The 20928-nt window shown below is 47.8% G+C and overlaps 1 protein-coding gene across 4 annotated transcripts in view; it reads left to right on the top strand.

Moving 5' to 3' along the window:
- LOC118221223 (inactive rhomboid protein 1) overlaps positions 1-20928 on the top strand; it is a 47362-nt gene that overhangs the window by 8013 nt on the left and 18421 nt on the right. Inside the window, exons 2-4 of one of the 4 annotated variants that reach the window (XM_035406081.1) lie at positions 14777-14881; positions 17733-17877; positions 19705-19844. In XM_035406081.1, the coding sequence (XP_035261972.1) occupies positions 14850-14881; positions 17733-17877; positions 19705-19844 (317 nt within the window). In that variant the 5' untranslated portion in view covers positions 14777-14849. Of the gene's footprint in view, positions 1-14776; positions 14882-16495; positions 16515-17732; positions 17878-19704; positions 19845-20928 lie in introns of those variants that run through there. The other 3 variants (XM_035406079.1, XM_035406080.1, XM_035406082.1) reach the window with 3 other exon arrangements.

The raw sequence follows: 20928 nt of genomic DNA, 5'->3' as shown, positions 1-20928 counted from the left end.
AAACCGCTTATAGATACTATTAAGAATGTCTTGACGTAGTAGCCAGATCTTTACTGGACATTCTGATGCTTATTTAAAAGTCTGGACAAGTCATGTTTCATCTTGTGTAGGTAGCAGCTTGTTTGCTTTACTAGTCCAATGTACCTGTTCTTCCAGACCTTATACAAGATTGCCTTTATGTAATCTTCCTGTACATCCCTCATATGGAGGGAAAATTGATTTAGAATATTTCTGTAAGCTAGCCCCAGAATTCGGTTAGTTGAAAGGATTGCAGTGGGGGCCACCATGACTTTTCCATTCTTGGCTACTTAGAGCATCCAAGGACATATGAGAGAAGTGGGGAGGAGATGATGTTTTGGTGCGGACTTAACGCTAATTAATCAAATCAGTTTTTTTACAAATCAGTATTGGTAGTGGATTGATTTACGGAACATTTTTGGTCATTTATGCTTTAGCACATGTTTAGCACAAGTTTGATTGTCGTCAGTTCTTTAATAAGTGCCAGAATTATGCTTTGAATGGTGTTCTTTTATAAGACAGGAGATTTAGATGTGCAGGCCAAGTGGCACTCAATTAGCATAATTTTCCAGAAATATTCTTTTCAGTGTTTTTTTCCTCTCTGTGTGCAATGCAGCTTTATGCAATTAACATTTTGATAGACTGTGAGCCAACAGAAGAAGCCCTTATGTTAAATCTGCTGCTTGAAGATGTGACATAATAGACTCCATTATGCTCTCTGCGCATTCTCAGACAATGGCGATCAACCACTCACTGCAAACAAAAGCGCCTGCCACTGTATAGCGCAGCAAAGCCTTCGATTCTGGCCCCTTGCCCCGTGAGTGGGGATCATGCATTTCTGTTTGATATCGTCTTAAGACCTGCACTTTAGCCACACCCTCCGCTTTGGACTCCAAGAAGGGACAATGCACGCCACTAATACTGTGTAATAACACGGTGATCATGGCTGTGTGCTGATTGATTTACACTAAATGGCCTGAAGCTCAAAGCTCTTATCAGCAGAATGCATTTGCAGTGTGTTTTGGAACAGCGGGGAATACCGGATCCTTCCACCAGCAGTCAGAGATAGTGAGGTACCGCAGTAGATTGTCCCACTGGAGGTAGCCGAAGGTGTTTGGTCCCCATTGCTCACTCTTTTGGAAAGCGTGTACTGGTGTCTGAAGTGAAGAGCAGTCTGTTGACATTTTTGTGACCTGCGCTGTCCCACAGCTCAGACCTCTTAGCGTACTACTGGCAATGGCAACACGGCCACACCCTGTTGACTCTGACACATTGCACCACTGTTTTTTTATTGTACCACAATGCAATATGGCACAGAATATAGCATGCCTATTAATAGCACTGCTGTGCAAATGATTCATAAGCATAATATCTCTGTCAGCTGAAGCCCTGGGAAATACAGGAAGTCACGTGAGGCCAGCTGTAAGTTGCAGTGTCCCATAGAGTTCTGATTTGGGATGTTAACATTTAATCAAATGACTGTTACTCGTTACTAAGAATGTTGATTGTTTAATTTTATGGATTAAAAAGTTACATTTCGGTAAACAGTTTTAATGAATAACCCAACGTCAGCGATTAGATTTTACATTGGAGAGACATTCCTTCCTCATTAGACAAAAATCCCCTCGAGCGGTGGAAAGTTGGCGAGTCAGGGTTCCCTTGACTGGCTGCATTAGCGAAACGTTTTTTTGTCCATTCCTGGAACTTCAGTGCCATCTGAGCACGTCTTCTCAGCTGCTGGTCTCACCTTCAGCAGACTGCACACCAGACTGACCCCAAAGCACGTAGACATGCTCATATTCCTTAACAAAGATGGATAACGGCATGTAGGCCATGTTGTTCATGGTATGGTTATATGGTACAGCCTTCAGGGATACAGTATATCCCTAGCGGTCTTTTGTTGGGGGTCTCACAGCATTTTATTCTGTTTCAGACCTTTACTTACCTTTTTTGTTTGCTGCAGATCAAGGGGCTTACTTTACAAAGTTGGGAACTTGCTACTATTTTGCTAAACGAATAACCTATGACTTGCACTATAGAATACAAATTGCACTATTGAAGAGGTCAATGTGTTCTTTTTTATTAGAAGACCACGCTAGCTGCCCCTCCTCTGCTGCGCAGATTTCTCAGTCTGTGAATCTGTGTTTTTATCATTTTGTTTCTTGTTGTTATGGCCTTAATATACAATGCGAGTGCTGTTTTAATGATTGTTTGAGCATGTCTTAATAAAACCTCTCTGATATTTACAGTATTACTCATTAATTGGTCGGCCTATTTTGAGTCATTCTTTTTATAGGCCGTATAGTAGATTTTAAGCTTATCAGTTAATTAATAGTCGTCGACAATCAATAAAAAGAATTGCACAAAATTTGCATCCCTAGTTCTGGTCTAAGCAGCACGTGGGTATTGATTCGCCGATGGAAAACTGTAAAATTTGAATAATGAATAATTTGATATTCACCTCTGTGGGGTTTATTTCTCAGCTTAGATCACAATAGTTTGGACTGATCACAGTGGTTTGGAATGCCACTATGTGTCATTCTCATGCTGAATGGCTGAAGCTTGGTAAGTATGGGCTTGGTTATTACATTGATGGGAGGCCTCCTGGGAAAATTTAAAGGGGAATTACTCTTTATAACACTTCTGCTTCTCCTGACTGATTTTGTCCTTCTAATGAATGTGGCACCCTTCATTTTTATATTAGATATTTCATTTTAAATGTCTAACGTTAGAAACAAAGACCTATTTTTTTTTAGTGCAAGTCCACATAGTAGTACGGTTTCCGGTTTTTTCTTCTTCTTCGATTTCATTTTGGGGCAAAATCGAGAAGAAGTGAAGCAAAACATTCCATTAATTTGAGCGTTGAAATTGCCCACATCAGAAGTCGCGCAATGATATGCATCCTTGAGTTTGACACCAAACTGCCTGGGTCTACTTCCTGCATTTGTAAAGGAAAACAACAAAACAGCAAAAATATTAACATAATGAAATAACTATAATCGAAAAATGAAGGGCGACACATTCATTAGAAGGACAGTATCAGTCATGAGAAGCAGAAGTGTTATAAAGTGCAATTCCCCTTTAAGTTGTTGTTGGAAGTGGTGATGGAGGGCCAGTGGGGGGCAATCTTCCCTCTGGTCAAATAACCACACCCTGGTGCAGTGATGAAGACACTGTGCTGTAGGAGACAGTCTTTTGGATGAGGTCCTGACTCACAGTGAACATTAAAGATCATGTGGCTCTTATTGCAAAGAGTTGGGGGTTCCCTGGTGTCCTGGCAAAATTTCCAACCTGACTTTCGCAACTGCCCACTTAATCTTCCCTCAGTTCTACACGAGCAACCTTTGATTACATAAATGTGTTTTAAGCTTTGTGTCCAGAAAATACAAGAGGGATGCAGATGGATGTCCCTCTAAACAGAGCTCTGGTGGGGGGTGGGTGGGTTGGGGGGTTTTGGCTCCGGTCTTCCTTTTCCTTGGCTTTGGCCATTGGGAATGGGGACGATACCCAGGCAGGCAAGAGAGTGTCCTTCCTGCCTGTGTGGGGACTTTTCCACGTCCTGTCTCTCCATTAAGCCTCCCTTTCTTCTCACTTCCTGCCGTAGCTCCTGCTGAAAAGTGGCTGACGGACGGAAGGCCGGCTTTGCTGCATGCTGAGCACCGAGGCATGCTTTAGCGGGCTATTTATTTTACCTTCTTAGTGTTTGTTGATGCTGTGGGCCAGAATCTTTTACCTTACCCATGGGAGTTTGCAAAACAAATAACTTTTTCCTAGTGAGTCCTTTGGCTCGTTTCTGTCTTCTTAGTGAGGAAAGAGGAGGGAACTGACCAGGCTACTTACTTAATAAATACCACAGGTCCAGAATTCACCCTTACCCTGCCAGGGTTGGCATCAACAGAAGTGCAAAGCTATTCTTTGTTGTTTGGTTGGTGTCAACTGCTCCTAATTAGCAGGATAAGAGACTGAGTATTTGAGTGTACCAAAGACCAGCAGAACTGAACTACAGTATCTTCTCTGGCTTAATCAGATGGTCCATCCGGGGCGGGAGTGGTCTCTGTGCTGGCCGCCAGCCCCGAATAACGGCTCAAATCAGCGCAAATGCACAATAAGGCCTTTTGTGGGACAGTTGGGGCTGATATCATGCTGGAAAGTATTTAAATGGAGATCACATGTTGTTTAGGCATGCGGCTATGAATCCCCTCTTAGCTCTCTTAACAGGAAAGCTTCTGACTTCCTGCAGACAATAAGGCGCTTGTTGGAGGAGCTGGGATGCATCAGGGCGGCTCTCCGCAGCTTCGCTCAGGGCGGCCTTCTCTTGGAATATGGCCTCTTTCCCTTCTCTCTCCCTCACAGCTATGGGACGGGGCTCCTGTGGCTGATGACCGGCTCTCACAGGTTGGGCCAGGTGGAAAAGAGGGAAGAGGTGGGAAACTCTGGCAGAGCCCTGCCGAAAAGTCTAATGCGAATAGCATTGAAGGGCTGGATATGGAATTTCCACGGACAGAGCAGCTGCAGATTTGCAGTGACAGTACTTCCCATTTCCCCACCGGTGCTGTGAACGTGCTGCCTGCGTGCGGGTTTAATTTCTTCCATTGCTGTTAAAACGGAACGCATCCCAGGTTCACATCGCCCTTTAAGGTTGTCCCAACCGTCTGTGGGCTTAGCCACCTGTGCGCTGGGCTACAGGTTAAATACCTGTGCCTGTAGCTAGCCGAGCGCAGGTTAGTGGAGCGTTAGGGACAGATGCAGAGTTACCCACCCCTCTACGATCGGATTGGTTCGCTCCGTAGAGCGACGGTGTCTGACGGTGGGTGCGCCCTCAGCAATGCTCATTAAATCCCCTGAACTCCCACTCTGTCTGGCTTCCAGCGCGCCGGGGAGAGGGGCGGGGAGGGCTGGGGAGGGACGGGAGCGCTGCGTGGGCTCATGGCCGCTGGGAGATTAGAGCAGTTTCCATGAGGATGAGCTCAGGCCCGCCAGGCTCAGGGCCACCAGGCCAGCACCGAGCGGCTGTGGCTCACGTGACCTCCCCAGAGGAGAAGAGTTCTCATGGCGGTTCCGGCTCTGTTTCGCCAGGTCACACCAGGCCAGTTTCCCCGACTCGCATTAACATAAGGTGAAGACAGATGCCCTTTCAGCAAGAGCTTAGCCGCTGATTTTATTATTTTTTATCACTAAGTGGAAGTGAATCATGCAGTAAGACCTGCATCAAATAACAGTCATAAAAGTCAAATGTAATGTACCTAACTCTGATTTTCCTCTATGTTTTAATCTGTCATTCAAGCTGGTGGGACACCAGGCTACTGCGCAATACTGCAGTGATTTAATGCAGTAAACTTAATATTTTCAGCAGAGTGCAAATAAGCGGTTTGATAGTTTGAGTCACGTTGAAGTGGAAAGAAAAAGCGGAAGGAGATGCTAGTTACTCAGACACTTAAGAATGACTGAGCATTCCTAGAACACAGTATGAAACAAGTTCAGTGTCATTTCAGGTCATCCAAATAGTAGGGTGTATGATTTCATGTAAAAACGCATCAGTTGTGGAAGAGCTGTTGTGTGCACTATGCCATAGAGGGGCATCATTATTTGTAGTCACAGAAAAATGGTGCACTGTAGCTTGAGCTGGTGTGTATGTATTTGCTGTAGTCATACGAGAACAAATAGGTGAATTAAGATGAATTAAAAGTGAGGTAAGTGAATTAAAAAAAGTTTTGACTTTTGGTCTTTGAATCTTAAAAAAGCAGTGTTTGAGGGTACATGGGTTCAAGATGGGTACATTTTCCCTCTCCATTGATCTCTTGAGCATTTCTGGGGCCAAGAAGTGGACCAAGAGTGGACCAAGCCATGGTAAAACATTTTGTTTTCAGTCCAGCGCTGATGGTAAACATAACCCTAGATGTTAATTAGATGCTTACACCAAGGTAATTATAAGACCAAAGCCTCCAGCCTACAAAGTCTGCAGATGCCTGCCACTGTTCCACTAATCGGAAATTGTATAGCAGTGGAGTCAGAATAAGTGGGGTTGGTTTTTCGGGAATGTTCTCTTGGTGATATACGTCAGCAGGAGGATTATGGTCACTTGGGGAGAGGGAAAGGGCTGATGCCATCTCACACACACATGCTCACACACACACATACACATATGCGTACGCGCACACACACACATGCACACATATGCGCACGCACGCACGCACACACACACACACACACACACACACGTGTGCACACATGCACGCACGCACACACACACACACACACATATGCGTGCACACACACGCACACACATACACACAGCCATAGCAACAGTTCAGGCCTTTGCATGCTTCATACTGTAAGTGCAATGGCCTGGAATATTCTCTCATCCGAAAACAGCTTTGCCGGTCTCAGGAGTTCAATAAAATAAAATAAAAATGGAGCTAAATTATTTAAAACATTTGAAAAAAATTGAATTAGCGTCATTGGCCTGACCAGCTCTTCGCCCCACTGTGGGCGGAGTGAGCAGGGGAAGCTTTGCATGACTGGGCTCACTTTTTCAGTTTTACTCACTGCTGGAATATGGAAACCGGGTGCTTTGTGCGGACCCATGTGGTTTATATGATGTATGTGTACCTGCATGGGTCTGCTTCACTGGGCCGCACCGTTGTAGACCTTCTGAAAAGAGTGGGAGGCCACTGCTGGAGTCATTCGTACAGAATCACACAGGGCCCCAGATGCCCTGTTTTGGTGTCCCCCTCTTCGTGTGACTGGCAGAGCCCAGGGCTTTGGGAATGAGAAGAGCATTTTCATGTTTCGCCACATGAGGAAAAGGGTTCTCATGTACAGTGTGTTTCAGCTGCTGGCTGTAATGTGCTCTCTGTGCTCTTTGTGGCTCTGGCCGTGGTCGTATCCAGTTCTGCCTCCTTGCCCAAACACCTCTCCCACGGGATGCCTCTGTTTTGTTGTTTTTGGTTTCATTGCCGTTTGAACTTTGGCATGGCTTCGGTTCTCTGTCAGAATACCCTTTCATTTCGGTAACAGAGTGAGAGGGAGCCATGATGCTAGCTTTTTCCACAGTGAAGGTTGCCTCTGTACTTACGTTTTAGGGCCCCAGGAGAGACCGTAAAAAGGACGGGAGGGTCAAAGTGGCTTCTGAGTGCTTAAACGCTTCTTAGCAGACAAGAGTACTGTATAACACATTTATGGCAGCCATAAGTTCATAGGGGCAGTATTTCACAGTGTTGCATAGTTATGTGCTTGCACATACATACGTTTTAAATGGACTAGAAAGTACAACAATCCATTGAATGCCTGATTTGAATTTCTGGCCGTTGAGCGCTGAGGAAAGGACGAGCGTGACTGCTAATAAAGCTGCTTGCTCTTTCCCTCTCCCTGCATAATGAGCCAATGAGCTGCACAGCTGCTCTGCTTCCTGTCTGTCCTGTACAGGCAATCTGGAGGACGCCTTTGGACATCCTGGCATTTAGGGGTTCCAGGTGAATTCCCAGGTTACAACACTGAACTGAATGGACCTGTCTAACTAATAAAGCACAAATGGGTGTTAGCCTGTATCTCATACCCCAGGGTTTTTCATGACTCAAAACAGCGCTTCGTTGGCGACTTTTCGTGACAGTGACTGCGGTCAGTACGGCTTCATCGCCACCGTCAACTCAACATGTCGTCTCCCTTTATTTATCTACATTTGGAATATTAAATTTGGTCTTCAGTTGGCCACCACAAGATGCAGGCTATAAAAAATAAAGCATGTGACAAAAATGAAAAAAGGGAACATATCATTAAATATTTATTGAAGAGTTACATATTGTAAGTGCTGGAATTGGGGGGGGGTTAACTTATCCTGAAGAACACATTGTAAGGGGGTCATTCTACAGGAATAGTGGTATTGGGAATTGTAATATGTCTTCAAACGCATTTCATTTTTGTCACTCAAAGCTTAGAGTACAATATGAATTAACCTTTTAACTCCATGAATGCATGAATCCACACAAATGCCAGCTTACTGTATTTAAATTATTTTATGCATTCACTCAAGGAGTGCTTGCACCATCCTTTTGGGATGGTGCAAGCACTACAGATGCTACTTGTACTCTGCACAACATCAAAGTTTTTTCAGAATTGCATTTCTCAGTTCAATATGGACGGATAGGCAAAAACAGTGTGGGTTAGTACAGTAGAATCCACTTAATTGCGTAATGGGTCATTACGTAATTCAGGTATTTGCATAAAATTCCCGAATCCCAAACCATTTCCCATTCATTCCATTGTAAAGAGATTGCATACTTGCTTAAACCACAAGCACAAAAACACTTGGGCGGCCCACCTAAGACATTTCAATGCAGGAATTACCCTTTATCGTGCCTGGCCAACACAACAGAGTGGCGACCTAGAAAGCTGCCTGCGTTGGTGATATTTGTGTGTGTGTGTGTGTGTGTGTGTGTGTGTGTGTGTGTACATGTGCGTGTGTGTGCGTGTGTACATGTGCGTGTGTGTGTGTGTGTGTGTGTGTGTACATGTGCGTGTGTGTCTGCGTGTGTTCAATTTTATGGAGGATTTGTGCAATTGTTGTTTAAAAAAGCCTCTAATCTCTGGTCCGTTGCCAGATGTTAGGAACTTGGACTCAAATAATGAAAATTAATTGTCAAATGTCATCCGTTCCCACTGCACCTGAGTGATATTATATAGCTTACCTGAGCAGACTCTTCCCTGCACTGGCACGTGGCCATGCACTGCGCGCTTCACACACCATAGCTGTGAGCTTCCATTTCACTCCCAGTGCTCTGTTCTTTCAAGATCGCCTCATTCTGTTTTCACTGGGACCATGTAAGACGATCTATGCCTGACCAGACTCAGTGAAATGAACCCAAACCGCTCACACAGAGGCACCCAGCCGCCCAGTCCTGCTCCCCGGAGGCTGGACGCAGCTCCAGCTCGACGCTGTGGCCCCAGCGCCAGTGTTTGTTCGCTCATGCCAGAGCGCAGCGACTGTGAGACGAGGGGGCTGTCGAGCCGCACGTCTCCATCCCCCCCCCTCTCCGCGCGGGCGTGCGGAGGCTGGATGGTGTGAAGCGCTGCCCGGCCCCGGCTGCCCGGCCCCGGCTGCCCGCCGGTATGTGAAGCATTTCCTCGCATGCGAGGAGCGGCTGCCAGGCTGCGCGCCCAGACTAGCGGAGGAGCCCATCGGCCGGACTCCGCTTCCTCTCCCTGCTGCCCGCCTGAAAATCAGGGGAGCCACGCGTGAGCCTGTTAAAAGCAAACGGCCTGAATCTAATGCGCCTTCCACAACATGCTGCGTATCTCTCATATCGTATTCTCCACAGACACTGATGTGCAGTGCACTTTAAGCTATCTTTGCCATAAGCTCTATAGGCAAAAACCCATAGTGCAAGCCACAGCAGGCTGCATTCACATGGACAAGAGGTACACAGCTGTACACATGGCTGTAACGACAGGGGAGCAGGTAGCGGCTGTGAAACAGGTTGTCTCCTGGATGGCGAGGTGCCAGATCAGATGCCCTCGGAACAATGCGGCCTTCTCCCCTGCTCCCCGGGCCGACCCCGGTCAGCGCTCGCCTCCAACAGAACCGCACTGTCGACCCTGTTCAGCGCTCGCCTCCAACAGAACCGCACTGTTCGCTCCCAAAATCCCCTCTCACGGGCCGCCAGACAGCCGACCATGCGGCTATCATGGGGCTGAACCTTTATTACTATGCTCTTATCCCCCCCTCCACCCCCCCCTCCGAGAAAGTGAAAGCAGATATGTCAGTAGTCTGCCAAATTGAGCTGATCTAATTTCACATGAGCGCATTTATCTGTGATTTTAGCTGTGGTTTGCTAGATTAAACCCGAAACTATTTAGGGTTTCCAAAGTATCCGTACATTGAATAGAATGTTTAATGCGTGTCAAAATATGTGTTAAGTGCTTGAGACGTGTCATTTGCCACCACTTTCACATGATGGTTCATACAGCAGGCATTTTAAGAGCTTTTTTTTAGCGAATGCATACGAGAGTGATCCGATCTTATTCTCAGAAAATCATAAAAGTTGCTTTGCAGAAATGGCACATACGTACAGGTATATAGCTTAAAATTTATTGAAATGATTTTAAATCATTTGTATATTTCAGCAGGAACCAGCATTCCTATGGAGTAATGTAAAAGCATGTGGTGAGTTTAAATCTAGAAGAAGTACATTGTTGCTTGGGCTGGTTTGGCTAATCTGCATTTGTCACTACTTTTAAGGATTTGTGCTTTTTTAAAAGTAATTTAGACTATAATCGGTAATCCTTCTTGTAACTCCTTCATTTAGAGGTTAATTCCAGAATTTAAACCCTCTCCCTCTGATGTAAAAGTGGGGGAAATCCCCTTAGACTGTGACTGATCCGTTTCCTGAGTTTAAATACCTCGGTTTTGCTTTCGCAACACTACCCTTAGTATGGACACTCTCGCCTAAAAAAACTATTTGTAGAGTTGTGAGGGACTAAGAAAATCTGATGATATGGTAAGCATACGATATTGACTTGTCTTGTGCTCTGGGTCGAGGCTTTTGGTGTTTAATTCCAAACTCAAATATCTCTTGTTTTGCTGTTAAGCTGGCTGTGGGTGACATGGACCTAAGAAACGATATGGTGTACGTGTGTATGTGTGTGTGCACGTGCGTGTGTGCGTGTGCATGTACCCGTGTGTCTGTGTGTGCATGTGGGTATGCACATGCGTGTGGTGTGTGTGTGTATGTGTGCTTGTGTTTTTGTGTATGTGTGTGCGAGTGTGTGTGTTTATTTTTGTTTGTGTGTGTGACTGTGTGTTTCTGTATGTGTGTGTTTATTTTTGTGTTTTTGTATGCAGGTGTGTGCGTGCACTGTGTTTGTGCGTGTACTGTGTGTGTGTGTGTTTGTGTTCGTTTTTGTGTTTTTGTATGTTTGTATACGTGCGTGTACTGTGTGTGTGAGACGCAGTGGGTGTACATATTTGTAGTAGTCTGTTTGTTTCTGTGTTTTTGTTTGCGTGTGTGCGTGCGTGTACTGTGTGTGTTTGTTTTTGTGTTTTTGTATGCGTGTGTGCGTGGGTGCACTGTGTGTGTGTGTGTGTGTGTGTGTGCGTGAACTCTGTGTGTGTGTGTGTGTTTGTGTTCGTTTTTGTGTTTGTGTATGTTTGTATATGTGCGTGTACTGTGTGTATGAGATGCAGTGGGTGTACATATTTGCAGTAGTCTGGGCCTGTAGAGAGAGAGAGACTGAAGCTCGGGGTGGACACGTTTCTCTCAGGAAGGAAGTGTCCAGCCTTCCCTCCGCACAGATGAATGAGGTCATCCATCGCAGACCCACTGCCCCTGACAACACGTGGACATCTGTCTCCCTCTCAGGCTGACTGGGCGGAACAGCTGGATCAAAGAGATAGCGCGGGCTAGTCTTCAGTTAAGCACTGCAGTGACTGCCGCTATCTCTTAAAGCACATAACAGGAAACTGGCAGAGTAGTGTTTGTGCAGATAAATAAAAACGCTCATTGCCGTACAAGGGCAGTTTACTGATTAAAGATCAGTTGCTTATGGAAAATTATCACGCTTTTGAGAAGGTTCATTTCTCTCTGTCAGAGAGAAATGAATTTGAGAAATATCAAATTTGTAAAATAAAAAAAAGAAAATTAAGAGTAGTCCTCGGTATAATAAGTTGCCTTTCTAAATTCGATGACTGATATTAGTTTGAATTAGGTTAAACTAAGTTTAACCTAGGCTAATTCAAACTAAAGAGAAAAAGGGTTTTTCTGTTTTGTCCTTTGTAGTGTAAAAATAACACAATCTTTCGATAATGTTCCATCAACCTCATGGGAAGAAGGTAAAAAAAAAAAAACGTAGTAGGGACATAGTAGTCTGAGCAGATATTATATTTAGTTTTCAATTGCACGATTGTTTTTTTTTTTTTTTTGGCTGAGATTAAAAATGGTTTTTGAAAGTGAGGAAACACGGGCCGGAGTGAAGTGGCAATTAGCATCAGAAAGAGCGCGGCTCCGCTTTCTGCTGGCAGCCTGGGGAGAGGCAGGAAGCGAGGGATAATAAAAGCTCGCGGAGAAGCCCAACGAGCCCCCTGCCCCTTTCTCACGGGCGGTTCAGCACAGGTCGCACATCCCTCCGTCTGACCTGCGCAGCGCTGGGCTCTCCCCGCGGCCGTGACATCACCGGTCCCGCGGGGCTTCTGGGATGGCTGCCTTACGTACCGTAGACGAGCGCACAGCTTCTGAATTTATCGTCGTGGGTACGAAGGGGAACTCCCGTGTGTCGGAACATCCACATGCAAGAGGGAGAGATGCAGTTCTACTCAAAAGCACTTTTGTGAAATGCTCCCCCTCCCCCCCGCCTTCCTGCCGAAACCTTGGCCTCGCCTGTTTGTTTTGTCTGGCCCTGTGCTCACTCCCAGCTACTGCAGTGGCACACTCAACAATGTCCTGCGAGCTAAAATTAGCTGTGGAAAAACAGCAATTAGGCCTTCTGTTCAAAAGCATGCTCCGCTGTTTTAAATCTCTCCCGACTTTCAAGGGTAAGTAACCCTGTGTAGAGGCAGCTAAGCTCGCACATCATGGCAAAGTATTTCACGCTTGCGTTTTGAAAGTCTGAACCTGGATGTAAATTACATGCGTTTAACAAGCAGGGAAGGATTATGTAAAATCTTAGTAAAACGCTGGTGGAAAAACAGGCATGATTTTTATTAGCCAAATTAGTTGGTTTCCTGGCAGTGCAGTGAGATCTCTAATTTGCTGTAATTTACTCCCACGTTGACTAGCTTTTGTGCTGTGGCTCTTGGATGTGAATGTGTTTGTTTCAGTTGGTGGGGCTCTGCAGGTGCAGTGTCATTTCAAAATGAATGATGGCGCAGGGTTGTATATCCACAATAGGGAATGTCTTTACATCAAAGTAAACTAAAGAACAACTGAACTGTTTAATACTGAACCTTTTTTCCTTGAGCCAGGAGCTCTGAGCAGATGTCGTATTATCTTAGGGTTTGGAAATACCCTCAGATTGGGCTGACTGGGTGGTATATGAGTGTTGAATAGCACTTGGTTTGTTGGACTTGGCCGTGGAGCTGAAACCTAAGGCTTAAGGATCAATTCTTACAAGTTGGACTTGGAGACCATTGTCTAGCTAACTCGTGTATTCAGGAGACAGCGGGCAGTAGGAGGCAACGCTGGCTGTTCCACAAAACGTTTTATTTTTAATGAAAACTTTTGTAAAATCGGCCGTTCGGAGGCCTTGGATGGCGGCCATGTGTAAAATTGAGTTCGCGCTCGACTCAGATGTCCACTTCTGGGAAATCTCATTGAAATTCCCTCTGGCTTGAGCGCAGACTTCCTCCTGGCTTCAGCTGTAGGCTGCACCTTCCTGTCAGTGCGGAGTGGAGCAGTGGGAATCCATTACTCCCTCCATGCTCACAGCGTACACAGACAGGGTCAGCTCTGCTGAGGCCTGACGCAGTGCGGTTTGGACATCACAGCGGATGGGAAAAACCTCGACTGAGAGAGGCTGCACCCTGAACACTCCCGTGTTTCCTTATGAGGTATACATACACAGCCCGTGTCTCTGAAGACCAGAGCGATCCAAAGTCTGTCCTCCTGGGGGTCTGTGTCTCGGGTGAGATAGCCTGTGCTTTCCACAGCCTGTCCTCTGTAGGCTATGGGCTTTCTCTTGTGTGCATGTGCATGACTCCATGTGCCAGACTCCAGTGCATGGTCAACGGAATGACTGGGAGGGGAGAGCAAGGGCCCAGATCAGTGTAATTGAGGGTCACAACAATCTACACACGCACGTGTCAGACATTTTCAAGGAAGTCATGTGACTCACTGTTACTGGAAGGGGATTGGAGTTGTTCTTCCAAAACACACAGCTGTCCTTCCAAGGCTGTGGGCTGTGGCACATTGCTCTGTTTTTTGTGCTGTGGTAACTGCCTGTGGCGTTCGAGCCTCCATCCACATCACTCGCAGCCACAGTGGTGATCCAGCATGGAGACGTTAGCCATACCTGCTGGGGGTGGCAGCACCTGTGGGCGCAGGGATAGAGATAGGGTAGGGGGACAGGCACTGGGAAAGAGAGTGTGAGAGAAAGAGGGTTAAAGAGAGGCATGCACATTGATGACTATGGCAGCAGTCTGAGACCTTGCTGCTTTGGCACTTGGACTGTGGCTGCTGTTTGGCTGAGAGGGAGAAGTGAGCGTGGGCAGGAAGTGTGGGCTGGCACATAGCAGGAAGGAGCAGGGGTGCTGTTGAAACTTTAGCCTCTCTCAGCACGGACCAGACACGCTCAAGGTCTACCTGGAGCGAAGATCAGCTTGCTTTATGTACTTAATGAGTCTGTGAGAAAGCAGACCACAATGGCAGATCAGCCGCACGCTCGGTCCGGGTTGCCAGATGTTAAACTCTGTGGCTTCATTAGCGAAGGTTGCAGAAATGCTAACTCAAATTAATGAATATTTGGCCTCGGAAATGTCAATCTGCTATGGTCATTAATCTGGCGGTGGGTGGTCTGTCTGAGCTTGGATGGAGGACTCGGGTTTCCCTCTGTTCTGAGGCCAGGGTGCTAGGAATTCTGGGTAGGAAAAGGGAGAGGTGTGACCCAGGAGTGGCCTCTTCTTGCTCCTCAGTCCTTCATCTGTGGGACCGTAGGAGGTGCAGTAGGAGGGGAGCACAGCACGCAGGGGTTTCAAATGATTGGTTCCCCGGGCAAGAGGTTGTGCCATGTGACCGCGCGTGTCAGCTCCCTCCCTCTCCCTCTCTGGGTGTAGCCGTGCGCTGGAGCCCTGCTCGGGAGGAGGAAGACCCGCGCCGAAGGCACCGCGCCCGGAGGCTCGGTGTGGGATGCGGCCTCTGGCGGGACAAGGCCTGGAAAGGTCAGACTGCACCCTGCCCCTGCGTGTCAGAGATCCCGCTGCCCTGCCCCTGCGTGTCAGAGATCCCGCTGCCCTGCCCCTGCGTGTCAGAGATCCCGCTGCCCTGCCCCTGCGTGTCAGAGATCCCGCTGCGCTGCCCCTGCGTGTCAGAGATCCCGCTGCCCTGCCCCTGCGTGTCAGAGATCCCGCTGCCCTGCCCCTGCGTGTCAGAGATCCCGCTGCGCTGCCCCTGCGTGTCAGAGATCCCGCTGCCCTGCCCCTGCGTGTCAGAGATCCCGCTGCGCTGCCCCTGCGTGTCAGAGATCCCGCTGCCCTGCCCCTGCGTGTCAGAGATCCCGCTGCCCTGCCCCTGCGTGTCAGAGATCCCGCTGCCTCTCTCCGTGTCAGAGATCCCGCTGCCCTGCCCCTGCGTGTCAGAGATCCCGCTGCCCTGCCCCTGCGTGTCAGAGATCCCGCTGCGCTGCCAGGCCGCGCCGTGATGGCTGCCGCGTTCGCATCGTGGCTGCTCTGCCCGTGTCGGGGTTGCCAGATCTGCGCTTTTGACTGCCGTGCTGTGTGCTTAGCTGCGTTGCTGCCAGGCCCGTACAGCAGGGCCCTGCTCTCGACCGGGGGTCTGTGAGGTCAGACGTCACTGCCTCCGTCTCTGGGTTCAGTAAAGGCAGTGAAGCTCACATCGTCTCCACTGGCACTCTCGTTTGTGCTGGATCCAAGTATTCCGGAAAAAGAGAGCCCTACAGCGTACTCAAGGAAAATTACAACACCTATTGATATGTGAGGTGTCGGGGAATCAAAGGCACGATCAGAAATGCAGAGGCATGACACAGCACGATCGGCGCGAGCCACTCCTGAGGAAGTGTGCCACATACAGGCCAGATAGGTTCCTCCTCTTCTCCCTACACGGACACGCTTTCATTTCTCTTCCTGTCAGGAAGCGCTCTCTGAAACATGCTGGAAGTGTCTTAAAAAAGATCCTAAAGTTATTTTTTTCCCTTTGTTCCATTGAATTGTCCTCATTTGTCCTCAACTGTCCAACCCCCTGCCCCCCCCCTCACCCCACCCCACCCCACCCTTACTCCTGTGACGTGGGAATCTCTGCTGAGACCTCCGTATGTGGGTCTGAGAGCATTTATTTGTGTGGCCCAATGATTACGTGGGAAATTAGTCACATGTGCCTTTGATCCTGAAGTTCCTTAGGTCACGCCGGGTTTCCCGGACGTTCCGAGGCAGTGATGAATGATGAGTCTGAGGCCTCATTGTGAAGTTTGGTGTGGGGCTCCTGTGGAAATGTCCACGGGGGGGGGGGGAGAGAATGACAGTATCGGTGCCACACAGAGAACATCAAACAGAGACAATTATGACGAAGTGGGAATAGGTCCAAACCTGTCCACCAACTGGAGGAACAATCGCCCGGCGATAAAGCTCCCTTCTAGCGTGGCGCAAATATTTACGGCGCGGCAATAAATGCTTCCGCATGGTCTCCGAACGCAATTAAACAGATGTGGCCTGTTCTGTTTTTCTTTTCTTTTTTTCTTCTGTGGTGCAGTGTCCCCACTCAGGGCAGTGGTTTCATAACAGGGGAGAGCTGTGGAATGCCTGGCCTGCTTCACGGCTTATGTGGCTCAGCATTGCAGAGGTATTAGCTCCACCTAGTGGCGCGGAGTGGCGGCGCGACGCTCTGGTAATGGGGCTGGCGCCCGCTCGTCCGGGCGGAGTGTCCCGTGGTCCGCCACGCATGTGTCCCGTGCTGCTCGGAATGGAGCATTTCGCCGTGCATGTCGTCCAATCGCAGTTCAGCCGCACCGTGAGAGGCCGGCACAGGCCTTTAGCGTCCGGGGTTGAGAGACGCAGCCTAGACGTGTTGAGGTGATGCAAGAATTTAGCCAAAAAGATTTACCTGAAGTGAAAGGGAGATAAAGAGGCTTTCCTTGAGCTATGCAGGCTGTTAATGATAGTGTCCCAGAATCAAGTTCTGACTCCCAGCAGCCTTGGCTGATTTTCTTTTTCTTGACATAATTGAAAGTACTCCTCAGGTGCAACCTTCAAAATTCAGTTCTCTGACTGATTTAATTGTAATCATTAATAGAACCTGTTAGAATGATGAGAACTTTGTGAAATGTGTGCTAGGGTAGCTGCAGAGTGCTACTGTACATTTCTGCATTTATTAGGCTAATTAACTTATACATCCATTCATGTGCAGTAAGTTGTACTTTACAGAGTCCTGCTACTGTATGTTTCAATGGCATACAGATATAATCAGGTGATAGAATGGCAACTAAAATCTTAAAAGGGCTTTGCATTTAACAAAGTGAACTTTACCTCACCTGTACTGATTCAGGTATATGTCCTTTGCTTGGAAAATGGATGGCGGGCATCATGTCTGTGTACGCTGTTCTTGCATGGAGTAAGGTTTTATTTGTCCACTCCTGTTACTCTGGTGAATATGTTGGGCTGGAGAATGAGAAAGATCTGAGCCTTTTGCTTGGTAGAGAACATGCACTGTTTTGTATTCAGGTGTTGAGTCCTTGAGATAATCTTGTGCCAACAGAAATGTGCCAGTGTTACAGCCAGCATGGTCACATGGGCTGTAGCTGACAGCTGCTGTCACTCAGGGTTTGCTGTTTGTGATAGGTTGGTGATGTTTGGGTCTGTGTGTGTGTGTTTGACTGCGTGTGTGGTGTGCAAAGTATGTCAACTTTATACGTGTGTGAGTTTGGCCATGTGCTTACACGCACATGTGTTTGCGCTTGCATGTGTATGTGTGTTGGCACATGCATGCACGCGCGCACGCCAGCGTGACGGCCGTAACCGCAGTAACCGCACAGCTCCGCCCCTCTCTCTCTGTGTGCCGTAGCTGGCCGGCGTGGGGCGGGGCAGTGAGCATGGCTGAGCCGCCGCACCAGAGCAGCAGCAGCCTGCAGAGGAAGAAGCCTCCCTGGCTGAAGCTGGACATCCCCCCAACCCAGGTGTCCCTGGATGAGCCCCCCACCTTCGTACAGGTATCTCCCTACTGGCCTCTCCACCCTCTGCCTCTCTCTATGGACCTCTGTACACTGTACCCAGCAGGCATTAAAACAGCTTTACATTCATATGAATTAATCTGCCTAAACCAGAGGTGCTCCAGGCCTGCATGGCAACACTGTGCAGGTTTTCAAGTTGTCCTATCAAATAGCCAGTCTAAGCTCTGAAAACTAGGTCTGTGGACCCTTTAGCCAATCAGTGACTAAGTATTAAGCACAGTCAGTATTAAGCACTGAAACGCACCTAAAGCCAGCATACACATTACACCCCAGCCCTACCGGACTGGAGATATGCACTGCTGGCCTGAACAGAATGGGGAACAGAAGGGTGGGTAGACTGAAGTTTATGGCTTGGTTCTAGAGTGGTTTCTTTAAAAAAATTAGGGGTAGGCCTCACCATTAATCAATCAGGTGCCAGACTGATATGCTGCATGATGGGCCCCAGATTCTGCTCCATATTTAGCACAGTTGACTGAATGCTGGCCCCCCTTTATCTGCTTGTACAGTGTGGTTAGGCCTTTAACTTTGAAGTGTCCTCTCATTCAGTTTCCTATGATTTGTGCTGGAAAGAGCAGTCCTCATGAATCTGAGTGGCAGTACTCCAGTTTCCTTTTGGGGATTTATTATATTATGCATGAGATACTCATCTGACAGATTGTTCATAAGAACAGCAACTTCCAAAACTGAATCTCATCCAAAACGCAAAGGACTGATGATGATGATGTGGGTTAGTTCAAGGTTCTCTGGCTTACAGCAGGGTGAAAAAAATATTGTATTTCCTCAATAGACACGTATACACACACCAGTTGGAGTGAAGACCACACCCCTCAAGACCCAGACTCAGACCACACCCCTTAAGTCCAATGGCCAGACCAAGATCACCCCTACCCCTGGATGACCAAGACCCAGACCACGACCATTTTAATGTTTCTCCTCCATTTAGCTTACTTTAGTGTTAGCTATGGTAAAATTCATGATTACGTTAATTGAATCACTTGCAGATTAGGGGGGGCACTGGGTGAACAAGCGCTCGTCATTTCTTCTTTTATGGCCATGTCACTAGGCAACCACGGGGTTGATGTTTCCAATACACACAACAAATGAAATGTACAGTTTGCCAATTCTCATTCTCCGGGTCAACATTGTGGCACTGTCTAGCGGTGGAGATGAGTGATCATTAGCCTGAGCATGCTGGAGGGAGAACTAGGCCTTGTCCATATGCCAAGACCAAGACCCAGATGAAGATCCAGACCAACAATACGTTTACTGTATGTGGTCTCGCAACCAAGGCCATGAGATCAGGACTCCGTCTCTGATGCATATTTATACACTGTGCGTAACAGCACAGGTTGTCTGTTTACACAGAGCTCTAAAAAGCAGAGAAAACAATGATGTCTGCATCTTCTCCAATTGTTTTGGGTCTAGGGTTTTAGTTTATACTCACGGGATAAATTGCATTGAAAGGGACTTTATTTTCCTGTATTGCTAATTCTAAAAGCAAGCAATTCAACAATGGTACCTATGTCTGTGTATTGCATCATAATCCTGTTGAGAATAGCTGAAAAGAGAATGGCTGAATATTAGATTACATATGTGCCATTGTTCATAGGCCCAGCCTTGTTTGCAGTGGTGAGCTGTTTGCCCTTTGTCACTGTGCCTGTATTCTCTGTGTAGACAGAGCCTGTGGAGATGGTGTCCCTGATGTCACATTCTCTCTCTCACGCTCTCTCTCCGTCACTCTTTCTCTTTCTCTTTCTCTCCTTCTCTCTCTCTCTCCTTCTCTCTCTCTCTCTCTCTGTCCCACAGCCGGTGAAGCGGCAGGGGTTCCTGCGTAGTATCAGCATGCCAGTGGAGAACACACATCTGAGCTCTCCGCCCTGTGACCCCCGTGACCTCCGCCGAACTGCCTTGCAGCGCCAGCCCTCCATCACACAGACCATCAAGAGGTAAGAGCGCACAGCTGTCTCACGCACACACATACACACACACACACCCACGAGCTCACGCACACACACACACACACACACACACACACACACAAGCTCACACACACACACACACACACACACACACAAGCTCTCACACACTCACACACACACACACACACAAGCTCTCACACACACACACACGAGCTCACGCACACACACACACACACACACACACACAAGCTCACGCACACACATACACACACACACACACACAAGCTCACACACACACACACACACACACACGCGCACACAGATTCTTTTATTACACACATGCATCACGCAGGTGCTCCCAAGTGTCATTTTTAGATTGGCTGCCAAATTCATTCATTTCACAGACACTTAGCCAAGGGACTTACAAAAAGTGCATTTAACATGGTAAGCAAACACCACTAGAGCTTGGGATCTGGCAATCAGTGCCAGTCAGGGCAGTGCCACCATGAATATGCATGCCTCATAAACTGCAAAGCACGCACACGCATACACACTGTAATCAGATGAGTGTCTTTTTTCAGCATGAAAGACGCATGTTGTGTTGATATGTAAGGAATGCAGGTACGTGCTTCAGCCTTGTGCAGACGAGCGGTGGTGACACAATGCTGTCTGCAGGGGGCAGAAGTGTCCAATGTGTGAATGTATTTTGCATGGACCACTTGTGAAATTGCCATTGTAATTCATTAAACGTATCCCCTTCCCCACTATCCTGGAAGCGTTGAGTTGAAATGTCTAGCGTCGTTGTCCTTCTTGTGTTGTCGGTGTAATCTTCTCCAGCGATAAGCAAGGCCTGTAGGTGTGTGTGCTGGGTGGTTGTAGTGGTGGTGTGTGCATGGCGCTCTTCTGTGTCTCTGTGGGAAGGGGCCTCGTGTCTTCATCCTGAGTGCCCGGCCAGAGCCGCATGCCTGTAACTGAGCTCTGCTTTTATTTGACGCTTTTACCGCCAGTTTACCCGGCAGTTAAAGCCAGGCCGCGGCGGGGCTGATTGACGGCCGCCGGTGCGGACTGGCTTTCCTGCTGCGGCCTCTCCCCTTTGGCTGTTAATGATCTC

Source organism: Anguilla anguilla, chromosome 2 (genome assembly GCF_013347855.1).
Source record: "Anguilla anguilla isolate fAngAng1 chromosome 2, fAngAng1.pri, whole genome shotgun sequence".
NCBI lineage: Eukaryota > Metazoa > Chordata > Actinopteri > Anguilliformes > Anguillidae > Anguilla > Anguilla anguilla.
The sequence above is the reverse complement of the archived record's forward strand: the minus strand, read 5'-3'. Positions and strand labels throughout refer to the sequence as shown.